Below are 14,454 nucleotides of genomic sequence, written 5' to 3' on the forward strand. Positions count from 1 at the left end.
ACACTTAAGACTGTCTTTTATTTGTTACCTGTCTGTATTATATGTGAGTAAACACAGGGTCTATCTCTCTTCTGCTAGCTAATGTTAATGGCCACATTATGATGAATTGGCGTCATGATTTCAGTTAGGCTAAGTGGTGATTAAATCTTCATTACCGCTTCTGGTCGGTCCTGCTCTACATAGATTGCCAAGAAATGCAATTTCTCTTCATTCTGCAAGAAGTCCCTGACTGAATCAGGACATCCACAGCGACAAACAAATTACAGCTCAGAGAGGAGAGCACGAATAACAGCCTCCATCTCTCACTTCAGCTCTGCGACACTCAGAGCTCAAACTGGTTCCACCGCTTACTCATCATGAGCACAACATGAAACAGTCGCTTCTCAGCACATAACCACAGCTAGTATGCATGTTAAAACAAACCCTGATATGTAAACTCAAAATATTGTCACGTTCAATTAGAGGCAACTAAAAAAATATGATTTTTAACTCTGTACTAGATGACAGTTTACAATCCAAGATGGGTGATACGGTGGAATGGAAGGGTAGAGTTGTGAGATGTGGTTAAATCTGGAGCTCCAGTAGAGGGCACCATCATACCTGACCCATCAGTAGAAAATGTTAAACTCCCAGTAATCAGGGATCAGAATACAGCCTGAAACTCCTGTACTCCTATACCTTATGTGTTCCAGGCAGACTTAAATTCTGATAGTGCCTACCATAGGGCCATGCTCCTCCCTGTTTGTAAATGAGGTAAACTTGAGATGTACTGCATCTACTTGACAACAGGTTTGAAAAAAAAAAACTATTAGGGAAGAAAAAACACCAACGGTCATCAATCCTGAAGACTAAAATGGGCACTTAAACTGAAGAGAATTGCAGGGGGCCTTGAGCTAACGAGATACTGTTCATTTTTTCACATTTATTTCTCTACTCTCACAGTAAGTGGTCACACTTAGACAATGTCTAAGTAAAGCCATTTTCATCAGTGCTTTCACAATACCTGCTGTTTCCCGACCACCTACAAAAAAAAAACAGTTACGTAAGTCTTTGCAAAATCACATCCTCTATCACAGAGCTCCTTCAGACAGTATAGAACGGGTACACACTGCAGCTGCTTTGTGAAATAACACATGAAATGGCACTATGCTGTTAAGTATACATTATGCCTACTGTATTTACAGCAGCTATGGGGTTCTAAAAAAAACATCTTGACACATAAGACTATTGTTTTTGCTTGTATCGCACACCATGAGAGCCAAAAAAGCAGAAATGTGAAATATTCTTACCCTTTTCACATCTTTCCCAAATGTCTCACTGTAGCTGGTTCCCAGAATCTCAAACTGAACATGTGAGTTAGAGCCTTCAGCGCGGAAGTCCATCTGTCCTGTTAGTCCACTGATGCGTCCCTGTAGCAACACCAACCAGACAGTACTTTACTTCCTGTTTTTATTTACTTTTTACTCCTCCAAGCATTCATTAGTAAATGCAAATGCATGCACAATACATCTTAGCAAACACAAGTGTTTTCATTGATCTCGCCAACTTTCCTCTCACGAGTATTGATAATTCATACAAGAGACATTTGAACCTTCAAACTTGAGGGGGAGTTTTCATCACTAATCATACCACAGGATTTATGCAATGTATTCCGTAAATGTTTAATTGAATGACATAATAGTACTACCAAGAGAAATAGTACTGCAAAGTGAAACATCAGCTTTTAATGAAAATGACCGTACGAAAACACGGTGGAGCCTCTAACATGAAACAGAAACCAACACAAGCGTATGAGCAGAAAACAACTGCATCGCTGTTTGTTCGCTGTGTGTCACGAGCTGAGATTAAACCAGCATGACTCTCTGCAACAAGAAAAATTCAATTATCACATGGAGATGGATGAAATCAAGCCACCCTCTTGCAGCCATCGTCTTGCATCAGTAAGACGATGGAGAAGGTTACACAAACAGAAAGAGGTCAACCGTAGGTACCTTTTGGATTGTGTCTAGCATAGACCATCCACCATTCCATGGCTTAGTGGACTTCCTAATGCAGTTAAGGCTGGCCATACTGTGCCATTTCCTGTCCTCCAGTTTCCTGTAGAAGGCATTGGCCAGCATCAAAACACTGTCGTACAGGTAGAGGTTGGACACCTGTAGTGGGAAAAGAAAAAAGAAAAAACAAATAAACAGGCAATTTTTATTGCTGCATCTTGGGTTTCGTGCTGTGCAACACATATGGAACACTATACTCTGAAACCGAATTGTTGTCAAGAGAACTTTTTTTTTTTTTAAAGTTTCTGTATCACCCGGATCCACAGCGAAGCTATGTGCATGACGTAATGACACAAATATAGTTGTCTTTCTGTCTAGTTTGAAGTTGGATGGAAAGAAAAAGAAATCTTGCAAGTAAATACAAGTCTGTCTCCTCACTTGCAGCGAGAATCAGAAGTTTTAGGATGACTGTCAACCTTTTTCTTTTCCTTTTTTATCTGTCACTGTCATGGCCGCCTTCCGTTGGCAAGATGAAAACACAGTTTTGACACAGTGGCAACTCTGCTCTGTTTGTCCATAAATGTATACAATGACAATCGTGGGCTTGAACCAATTATTAAGTCTGTGAAATGGTAGAAAAACAAACCACTGTAATATCATGAAAGAGCGAATTTAGAGTTTTGATGTGTGAGTGAAAATAAAGGCAGAAAACTAATTATTTCCAGTTCAATCATTGTCCTTCTAATGAGTTTCAGAGCTGCCATCAGCTCAGTTGTTGTGCTCCAACTGCAGCGCATTCTGTCATAAATAATGCTGCTGTGTTGGAGTGACAGTGGATCTGATCGAACCTCTGGGTCAACTCAAGTAAAATCCTCCCACTGAAGAGGATCTGTGGAAGCAATACAGGCTGCCACTCCAGGTATTCACTTTCTGACACATTTGGACTCTTAATGGTGTCAAAGGTCATTTTGCGGTGATTTCTGCAGGTCAAATCAAAGCTTGTTACAAGAACTAAAGCAATGTGTTCTCCCCTTTGTTAGATTCTAATGAATTAACTATTCAGATGAAGGCTGTAACTGCCACTACCCTATATTTAAGCCTCTTTCGTGTGAATTATTAAGAACTGTGGGTGCATGCACCACATGGTTCTGCCATCTGTCCAGAGAATGGAGAAAAACGAAAGTGAACGTTTCAAAGGAGGGCACAGCAGTTACACTCCAGATGGATTGGGCAAAAGAGATAAGACTAGTAAAATGGAAAATGGTTTGTATTTATAAAGCACATTTCCAGTCATGTACGCTTTGCACTACCACTTTGCCATTCATTCATTCGTAGAATATATCCATATGCTGCACTTTTCTATTACACATCTTTCATATACTGCCGGCAAATGCTGCACGGCCAATTTGGAGTTCATTAATTCGCCTAAGATAACTTCTGCATATGGACTGGGGGAGCCAGGAATTGAACAAACTACCCTCTGATTACGACCTTCTGTATTTACTGATTTACTACTTATTATTTTGAATGAAAAGTAATAACTTTGAAAAGAAAATAATAAGTTGCAGAGAGAGGGAGGTTGCTGGGAACGTCCAAACAAGGCAATGGCATTGTGTTACAGAAATACCAAAGCTGTAATGGTGCTGAAACGGTGTATCTACTCTGGAATTCAAATTTGACGTCTGCATTTAACTCATCGTTTTTAAAAACCAGTGGTGAATGCAGTAGGCAGCACTTATCTGTGCCCAGGGAGAAACAGAGGTTAGGTACTTTGCTCAGGGGCTCCCCAGCCCTTGACCCATCCTGAGATTTGAGCTGGCAACCCTTCGGATACAAGCCTAATTCCTTTCCACTTGGCCATGGGCTGCCATTTATCGTCATAATTTTAGGTTCAGACAAATCATAAACACAAACTGTGAAGAATACATCGTTTTTTTCCTGCTATGGGAACATTTCTCATTATGTATTTAACACATAATGTAATATTTTTCCTTAGCATTATATGTTGTATACAGTAAGTGATTCTGCACTTAGATAAAGACACACATTTATTAACGTATTTTTACTGTTATATTTTACTCTGTTCGCCTTTATTCCCCAGCGACATAGAGCTGCAGTCATAATTAGATTCATGCACACTCTTGTTCACCATAATTATGCTACCTTAGGAATTGAATCTATATTCAGTTGCATGCATTCACTTAATATTTATAGTCACGTGGCACTTAGAAGATGTCCTATAGCTGTATGCATATTATATCATGTAAAGTGTGTGATCCATGAGAATCATGGACATAACCTTCAGTGTTTGACTGTACACAAAAACCACAACACATTTTCTTTTATTTCTAGTATTACTCTAGAATACAGTCACTCTGCCTGATTAGAAGTATCTCTCTTGTTGGCTGCAGCTGCTTGAGAAGCATACCGGCTGTTCCTAAAGCTCAAAGTCGATGCCCTATGAACACAGCAAAAACGCTTTGGAAAACAACAAAGAAGAACCTTGTTAGGCTAATGCTCAATGCAACCTCATCCATCATATTACTTCCATGTTGCATATTCTCCATCTTCAGCGCTCCGTCAGAGGCTTTCACGTGTCCAATGAATAATTTCTTTTTCTAGAGTGAATTTTAAGTGGACTGGACATTTTCTTTGGATAGTGTGAAATTAGATGATTTTTTTTTTTATAATTGGACGAATGGATGGGATTAAAAATTATTTTTTATTTGAAAAGTAATGTTTTTGTACCTGACAAACATTTTAGCACTGCAAAGAGGGGTGGATCCTAATGAGTCCAAATACATAAATTAATTCCTTTAAAGGACATTTGATCGCATCTAACAGCACAACATATTATTTCATTAGCTTATAGTTTAAGGCCTTTTTTTTTTGTTTACCTCCAGCGATTGCAGATAGCCTTCCTGTGGGTCACAGAGCAGGGAGGAGATGCGGTGATTGTTCCTCATGCAGCGAACGTTTGTGTCCCTCCACAATGGGAAGATCTGACGAATGATGGTCATCCGGCCTAGAGAGCTGTGAACAAGCTCCATGATGTCTGGATCACTCACCTCCTGAAGATGAAAATGAGAAAAGACATCATTAAAGCTGTACTTTGTAATGTCTAAATAATAAAACACATGTCTGTGGCATTTAAACCATTGCCAAATGAGTTCACACAGTCCTGGTTAAACAGCTCCTCACCACTCTCTCAGCATTTCTCTATATAGCTGTGTTTCAGTCTGGTGTTGCCAGTGGTATTCCTGCACTCTACACTGTAGGTAATGCATTTTAGGTCACAACTGATGGAAGCACAACAGCTATCACTGGTAAAGTGGATTAATGGCAAAAAACACCCAGGCACATCCATGAAAGCTAAACTGCTAACTGTGACCTGCTAAAAAAAAAGACACCTAGTCACTCTGTAGGGCTGCACAATCAGATTTAATTTACAATCTCAGTTTTGGCTTGTGTTGTCTGTTAATTTGACCCCTTGACCCTTGTTCATGAAGAACTCCCTAAACAACTCTCTTGACTACTTGCCTACATGCACAAATGACAGCTGTTGTTGTTCCTGTTTCCTGAACGCAGTCTGGGGTGATAGAAATTCCACATTGGAGCTTTTATGAGTCTTTCCCTGTATTACAATGGTGCGTTTGTGCACTGGGGAATCGTGACACAAGCCGTGAATGTTTGAAACCAGTTTTCTGAGTGGAAATTAGTGACTTATGAAACAAAAACCTCCGTGGGGTTTGTGTTGGCAGCGTCAACTTCTTTAGCAATTAAAATATAAGATGACACACACGGGGCTACAGAGCAATCAGTTTTGAGACAAAGGGAGGTAAAGTGAGGATAATTCAGCGGAATTGGGGACAACTGGTTGAGGCTTGGGTTGCAAAACAAACAACAACTTGGGCTCAACTTGATTCTTAATTCATTTTTAATTGTTTGTTGCTGTGTGAAAGACAGGCACATTAACAGTGACCCCTCAAAGCTTAATTCACTGCTGTCACAGTGGTAGTTTGATATGAGATGAGTCTATAATTTAAGAATGAATACTACATTTAACAAGAAACATTTTTGTAGCCAAGTTTGTAATTGCATTTAAAGCTTTTTGTGCCACACACTTCTTTTTATATTGATGTCAATTTACTTATATAAAGCTGTGTCTCTGTCTCTGGACTGTTGGCACTTATCTTTATTATTGTATGTGAAATTTAATGTGCTGAAGCCCCGACAATCAAAGTTGTTTATCGGTCCTGGTGTTTCTGCTTAGGACCGTATAATGTGTGAAATCTGAAATTAGAATTTATTGCTCAGAAAGAAATCCTGTTATTGACCATTTAATGAGCATTTCATGTAGACCCTTCCAATAATAGCGCAGGTGACCTTTGACCCTCTTGAACATGGTAATGCTGTGGAGATTTGCCATGTTACGGTTCAGATCAATATTCATGAGGGAGTGTCAGCTGCTTTCTGGTCTCCAGGGCAGGACACTATGCGAGACAGCGAGTCTCTTGGGAAACGATCGGTTCATATGCTATCTGACAATAAAATCATGAGATTACAGTCAGGTTAAAAGTCAAGCAGCTCTGGGCTGAATCTGTACTCTTTAATGGTTTTCCTGATCAGATAATCCTGATCCTTCCCCTTTGCATCAACCTCTTTGTTCTTAGTGCAGGTCTCTGTCCTCCATCACAGTTCGTTTCCTCTGGCTTGTGCCTTTTTATACTGCCTTTCTTCCTTCATTTATGTGCTTTTTAAATCTTATTATCTTGTCATGATTCTTACTTTGTATGGTTACGGTTAGTTACTTTTTCATGGCATTTGTCTAAATTGTGGTGTAATTTTCTTGTGCTTTTCTGCCTCTTGGCTTGTGTAAAGGGGCTGGGCAATAATTTATTAATTTATTATTATTCTTTTGTCTTATATTTTCAGTATTATTTTCTTTAATTAAGTAACACATTGATATAGCGATGTGTGATAACTCTGAATATTTCTACCTCAGATTTCTGCAGTCTAACACTATTCTATAGGTATTTTTTTTTGTTTGTTTTCTGCAAATGAAGCAATTTTAAACCACAATTATAGTTTTCTTAAAAAAACCTGAAGACGTCTTTTGCAATAATTCCCAACAATGATCTTTGAACCTTTTGACCGTGATAATCTATTTGACAATATCTCCCAGATCTATACCGGCATGTGTTGAACACACATACTTATTTATATTCATTAATTGTGAGCAAACTTGGATGAAAATACAACAGCCACTATTTCCATTAAATTGTGTACAGCATTTAAATCGCTCCCCAGGCAATTCTAGCTCATCTAGTTTTATCCCTTGGCACTTTCTGACTCTTCACAGTCAGTCAGGTGGAAAGTTTGAATATTCATAAGTTCCCTTGACACATTAATCAGACAAATTATGCCTCATGGTTCACAGAGCTGAACCCTCACGTCCAAGCTAATAACTTCCTGTGCCACCCAGTCCAAGTGTTTTGTCATCATCGTGGGTAATATTTGTGTCTTAGCGTGACCCAGTGGTGACATTGACCAGCGGGACATGGCTTTTAACTTCAAATTGAAGACCAATGCAGGGAACGTACAGACCATAAAGTCACAATTCAGACACCATTATGATAAATGTTTTTCACTTGTATAACAGACATGCATAAATACATTTTGTCACCATTAGTGATACCGTTACAGCAAATTAAGACCAGGTAGACCTCTGACTACAGTGGTACTGGAAACAATAGAGAAACATTGTAAATGTGTACCGAACGTGGACACGTCTCAATATCATTAATAACAGAAGGATATGAATTGGTTTGATTATAGAATTACACACTTTCACTTCAGTTGCAGACTTCTGAAAAAGTGAGCACCGCACAGCCATGTTTCAATAACAGCCGGCGACCAAAACGCATTCATCAAATCAAGTTCAGCAGACAGATGAGCTAAATTATCCTTCTTTGTGCTGCTCAGTCAATGTTATTAATCTGTCACCAGAAATAAATAAAAAATGACCCGTTATCATGACGGCAATTTAATTAGAAGTTAAGGTTTTGAAGCTGGAGGCAACAACATTGAGAAGTAACATAAGTCAGGGAGAAGAACAAAGCAGAAAGTGTCGAACATTAATTGAGGTTACAGAGAATAACCCTTAAGCACTACTTTGCTTATTCAGGTATCTAGTGATAAAGTGTCATATTGGCCTTTTGCAATTGCAAAACAAACATTACATCATAAAAATGATACATACAAAAGTATTTGCTGATTGGTTAGACTCCGATTTATAAAATGTAAGGTTCAATTTTACACATATCGACCTTTTAATTGAGTCTTCCCTGTGCAATGGGTTCTAAAACTATTAAAACTATTTCTCTTTAGTATTTCCCCCAATAAATGTGGAGCTTTTAACTTGATAAACTGTGTATGTAAGTTTCTTGGCTCTTGGAGCACAATAAGCTTCAACATATTTATATTTATACATTGAGTGAGTTTTCCCTCACTCAGTGTGAGGGTCTAAGGATAGAGGGTGTCAATTGCTGTGACCAGCAAATTGTGTTTGCGATGTTGGGCTATATAAATAAAATTGACTTGACTTCTCACCACCACCACCATCACCTCCATCTTCAGTGTTAAACCAGAGAGGAAGTTGAATCGTCAAAAATCTCAAGGAGGATTCGAGGGCATAGTAGCCTCTAGAAATCCAACAAGAACATTGGAAAATAGCTCTTGGTTATTATTAGGTTGACATTTAAAGGAACATATACTTCATTAAAGCTAAAATGTTGATAGAAGATACTGAATAACAAAGTCTACAATTTCATCTTTTGAATTTCATCTTCTTTTTCTTTTGTCTTGCAATAAAATGATAAAATACACGTAACAAAAACTACAATAGCAAAAACAACACAATATACAGTAAGAGTTAAAACACACTGAAATAGCCAGAATAGAGGGGAAATATTGTGGAGAACAGTTCTTGGTGCTTCAGATTAGTGTGCAGTTGCAGATTTGCATTAGCATTAGTATAGTCAATGTTTCGTGCCTCAGATCAGTTAGTTATATTAAGGATGATGAATCTGGGCTTTGCTGGGCTTCATTAGCAATGCTCTCAAGTAGGCTGCTGGCAGTAAAGGCTGATTGGTAAAATAAACTTATTGGCTAACACAATTTTGTGGCACCTCTTTACATTACATCTCCAAGTAGTATAGCAGTAAGAACAACTTTTCCCTTCCCTTTTCTGTCAAAAAGGAAGCACTTTAAATGCAACTATAATGAAAGACATTATGTGGTCTGAGCAGCCAGAAATGCAACATCATTTCATGCCAAATTGCATTTCACCGCCTGGACTGCCTCAGAATAACCGTAGCTGTGTTATTCCAACCGCTGTGGTGCACAAGGTTTGTTCTGAGGCGGAAATTCACCAGCAAAGCACAGGAACTTGGGCCATAATGATACATTCGAACACGGTTGTTATTTAGGATTAGATTGGCCAAATACAGTCATTAATTTTAGGGCACAGTGTAAAAGTGGAGGTCATGCAATTACAAAGCTCATTGTTAAGGAAACCAATTTAACTTCCTCAGTAATTTAGGAACATTCCTTATTGAGAGAACAGTGCAAACATAAGGTTGAGTGATTTAGACCCTGTTCAGGATGGATGTGAGACCTTAGCTGACATCTTCTGAACAACAGTGGTTTAAATACTTTTTATTCAAATCAACTTTTTTTAATGATTCAAACTTTTTTCAGCACAAGGAAAGTTGATTTACTCAAGCTCCTCACACACACACACAAACAGGCTGACAGCGGACACATATTTACAATTAGACTCATTAAAAATATAATTCTGTTCCTCCTAATTACGTGAGTGCACAGTCCTACTCAATGCGTTCTGACCCTGATTAGATGGATGTTAAAGGAATATTTCAACATTGGAAAGATGAATGACTATTAAAACTGGGTCATAGAAATGTGAAATAATATTTGAAGCAAGTGCTTTAAAAAAAAAAACTGATTTTTGACAACTCAGTGTAAAACTGAGGGAGGGAAGCACAATCTTTTAAAAACAATACTACTGCTATTCTAGCAATACAAAGCCACATGCAAATCGGTGAAGACTTCCTTTAATAATAAGTAGCCTTATTGCTATGACAGAACATAATGTTCTATTCTGGAGGTGGAGTGGATCTATTTTAATTGCATGTAAAGTGAAGAAAAATATCTCTTCTGACTTTGTCACCACACAGGAAAATGTGTTGCTAACCACCTGGCCAAATTTGAATGAATAAAAAAATTGATCAGTGCTAAACAATTAGTTTTCAATTAAAAGTACTACAGCGTTTAAGGAGGAGTTATGCTAACGATGGCCCCAGTGCATCATCAAGCCATTAAACACGCCTAAAAACTCCTGAACAAAACAGTGGAGAGAAACTTGTTTCAGTCTTCATCAAAGTGGTGTCTTTTTTTCACATATACACATATAATGAGTGTAGAGGAGAATCTCTGTATTTGCTTTACACTCACTTTAATGGGCCACGCTGTGTGACATTTCTTCCCTCATCTGAAATGGCTAACTGCTATGAAATGTAAATCAGGTGGTTTGTGACGGGAGTTATCTGTCTGTAATTCCTTTATAATTTATACATTGATTTATGACCATGACTATGGATGTCTCCTGTGGTTACCATTTGTGCATACATGACCAGATGAGAATTTCTTTTTTCCTTTTCTTTTAAATAAATACAATTGTATACATTATTTTGAATGATCTATAAGCTAAATGGAAGCTGCCCTTTTCTTGTAAGTGGCCTCTTCCTTAATCCACTTTCCTGCCCCATGGCCTACTGTGGTGCAGAATGCATCAGCAGAATAAGGTAACCAACTCAGTTGCTTGATGGGCAGATTCCCCAGAGATCAGTCATATCATGACTGTCCTCCTCGACTCTTGTTTGTCACAGCAGGCACAGCCACCTAATCCATCAAACATTCTGAGGTGTCACCATCCTGCCTATGAAGGGAAAAAAAAACCCCCAAAAAAACAAATCCTCGTGGGATGTGCAATCCATCTGAGTCCAGCAGACAGCATCAGATGCAGATAACCCTCTGTGTGCTTGCAGCTGCAGTACGCTCATATAGTGAGTGGTTCAAGAAGACACATGCCTGCTTGTCACCCCAGCACTCCTCTGTCTGCTGTATTTTTTTCGTAAACTCCAATTTCATACCCTTTTATTTTGGTTGTTTGTGTGGTGAATAAGTTTCATACCCTCAAGGTCCGCAAACTCAGAGCTTTTCAAACCTATTCACTTGGTTTTAAAATACATTAGGGTCAATCTAAAACTACAATCTAAAGAAACGTTGCTTTGAGAGAAAAGTTTATTGTGTTAAACTCACACTTTGTTCAGTACATGGTCACTCCATCAGCTGTACATGACAGTTTAAAAATATGCTTTGTGGCTCTGGCAGTAATGTTGGGCGACATCGCTTGAGTTACTGCAGCTCGGGCTTGGCTTTGTGAACTTATAACATAAAAACTGCATTTCTTGGGAATGTCAAACATGAAAACATAAGCCTAAAGTTCCCCAGCCTGTACAGACTGATCTCACACTCGGCAAGACCCTGGTGTGGCCCACTTTTTATGGACTTTCAACCCCACTCAAGTTGGAATTCATTTTTTCCCTTGTTGTTGACATTTAATTACCCGTGTATGTGTACAATCCAGCTCCGGAGATGTCATACTCCTGTTTTCTGTCTCCATCTATCTCATTGTTTGCTCTTATCACACTTTGAGCTTGACAACTATATTCATTTACTGGCACATTGCTGCTGGTGGTACATTAGCATAACAGTGTGTAGTGAGACCTGAAAGAAATGTGACACATTCTCTGTGGGGGGGGGGTAGAGGCTAGTATGGTGTGGAGGAACGGATGAAAACTTCACCACCTGTTCACAACTAATCTGTGTGAGCGAGGGGCCGATACAAATGTGCTTCCTCTGGCAAAGCAAATCCAAATCAGATTTTGTGTTGAACTCAACTTAGGAGAAATATGACCAGTAAAGTCGCAGCTGAATGTTTGATGGGTTGACCACATTTGGCTGTCACTGGCTAGAGTTTCAACCATTAGCCAGATGTGAAAGTGAGATTAATACTTATCATTCTAATCAAGTTCATCCCTTATTCTGCCTTGATGCCTCAGTGTCTGCCACCTTTGTCACAGGGAACATTCTGTATATCAGGTTCTCTTGAATCTTTGGGGCCCTGGGAATATGGTAGCACAAGCGTGAACTTTGATCCTAGGGTCACCACATACATATTATGTGGGATGTGCCTTAATGGTCAAGTGTATTTTCAGTAGCACAACATCAGTTTAGTAAATTATGTTCCCATGTAGCGAAAAATAGATGAAAAAGTACAGCACCTATGGACATCAGTGTGTTAGACAGCTGCATTGTCCAATAGTAGCCTGGCTGCTAAAAAAAATGACATGTAATGGCTGCAGGTGACATGTTCAGAGTATCGTGGGTGAAATGACTATTACTGCCGATTACCACTTTGTTATAATAGGTTTATAACAACAATAAAAACCATGAGAGATGAAAAGAAGAAAAAGAACAACCAAAAAAATATATATATATATATATATATACATATATATATATATATATATGTATATATAAAACATCCCTTCACTGAGTTTACACAGAGCAAGAGATATAGGTGGGTGGGGCAGAAAAGCAAATTAATATCTTGACAAGAGTTAAGAAAGAGGAAAGAGAACAGGGAAATATTTCACTGAAACAGACGTAAGTCATTTTTCTTTTTAAAGGCGGAAAAATGAGAGCTATCACCACGGTACATTGCACCACATCAAACACTAAGGGGGTGGTATTGAAATTAACATGCTTTTAGTTCTTACTTTCCTGAGTCTGATGCAATTAAAGATAATGTCTTGGTTGAGGTCTGAGATAATTGACTGAGAGACACGCATGAGTTTGTCTGTGAATACTGCTTTGCTTAATAATTTCAGACTCTATCCTATCATCTCGTTTGGAACTACAAATTAATTTTTGGACATATCAGTGATCAATGAAATAATGGGACTATAGCTGCCAGACAAAAAAAAAAAGAAGAAGTTTCAAAGAAGTCAGTGTCTCATTTGCTGTGGTGAATCAATATTTGTTATGTGTGAACTGAAATACAGTGAAAATGATTTAAAAAAAACAAAACACAAGGTCGTTATTTCATGAAAACTCATTATAGTCTGAAATGAGGTAATTTAGGCTGCCAGATAGCAGAAGGTTTTCAACACATTGAGCCTCATTAACTTTTGTAAATCAATATTTAAGCTACTGAGACACATTGAAATGCAGCACGGTGAATTTCTAACTAAAACACAAATGACAACTATTTATTATCTGCTGGTTAAAGTCTCATTTTTTATTGGGGCCAATGTGTGTTTTCAATTTCTGTATCAAAAGCTGATGTGCACATAGATAATGCTCTATATGCTATAGATCAGGTTTTGTCATGCTTTAAGTAGAGAGGTTTCAGATATTCAAGATGTGCAAGTGAGGAGGTGATTTTTAATTAAAATACATAGACACTAATGTGTGTGTGTGTGTGTGTGTGTGTCAGAGGGCTATTAGATACAGCAATGTTAATATTTAAGGTAAAATCAACTGGGAGCAGCCTTTTATCTATTATGTTTCATCCACTGCTTTTAGTATTTGACCAATCATATGACTCCCCCTCAACTTCAAATCACTTTGAATCAATTGAAATGCAGAGCAGAGACACTAAGGCTAAAGGCAGGGTCCACTGTTCTGTATTCACAAAGTGCACCTGAATTTTGTGCTGTTACAGCCACTTTGGAAGACCATTTAGGTCAATGTCAGACACACAGAGCACCGGCACTGAGAGGGAGAAGTCACGCTAACATCACCAGCCAATGGCAGGACAATTATACAATATCTAATAAATGAACAGTCTCTTTCGGCCGCCAAGATAGAAAAAAAAACAAAAAACAAGTGCTGCTAATGTGATTGGATATGAAAGCAGACAGAGTGACAGCCTTTATGTTTCATGTGTCTCGCGTATCTTGGCAGCATAAGAGACAGAGTGACAGAGGTAAACTGACAATAAGGTCTAAATTCACTCAGTTGCAAGGTGCATTAAGTGTGTTTGTGTTTAGCCTCACCTCATTGGCATAGACCCAGTGACTGTCCTTGGACGCCAGATTGGTTTCCACAGCCTGAAGTGATGAATAAAAAAGAGAGAGAAAGAGGAGAAAGAGACAGCCAATTTAGAACAATTTAAGAAGCTTGTACGTAATTCAATGAGATCTTTCTTTTCCTTCAGTCACTCCTCTAGACCATAAAGTGAATGGACCAACACATTTATTTACTGAGAGGACAAGCACACTATCACTGTGTATACACTTTTGCAAGGTAG

General features: G+C 38.5%; 1 protein-coding gene across 5 annotated transcripts in view; it reads right to left on the bottom strand.

Moving 5' to 3' along the window:
- The window catches only part of grid1a (glutamate receptor, ionotropic, delta 1a), a 243,343-nt gene that overhangs the window by 26,912 nt on the left and 201,977 nt on the right, over positions 1-14,454 (bottom strand). For all 5 annotated transcript variants that reach the window (XM_058652222.1, XM_058652220.1, XM_058652221.1 and 2 more), the window contains 4 exons: positions 14,201-14,254; positions 4,892-5,065; positions 1,992-2,153; positions 1,290-1,409 (listed from right to left, as the gene is read on the bottom strand). In XM_058652222.1, the coding sequence (XP_058508205.1) occupies positions 1,290-1,409; positions 1,992-2,153; positions 4,892-5,065; positions 14,201-14,254 (510 nt within the window). The remainder of the gene's footprint in view (positions 1-1,289; positions 1,410-1,991; positions 2,154-4,891; positions 5,066-14,200; positions 14,255-14,454) is intronic.

This window comes from Solea solea, chromosome 15 (genome assembly GCF_958295425.1).
Source record: "Solea solea chromosome 15, fSolSol10.1, whole genome shotgun sequence".
Classification (NCBI taxonomy): Eukaryota; Metazoa; Chordata; class Actinopteri; order Pleuronectiformes; family Soleidae; genus Solea; species Solea solea.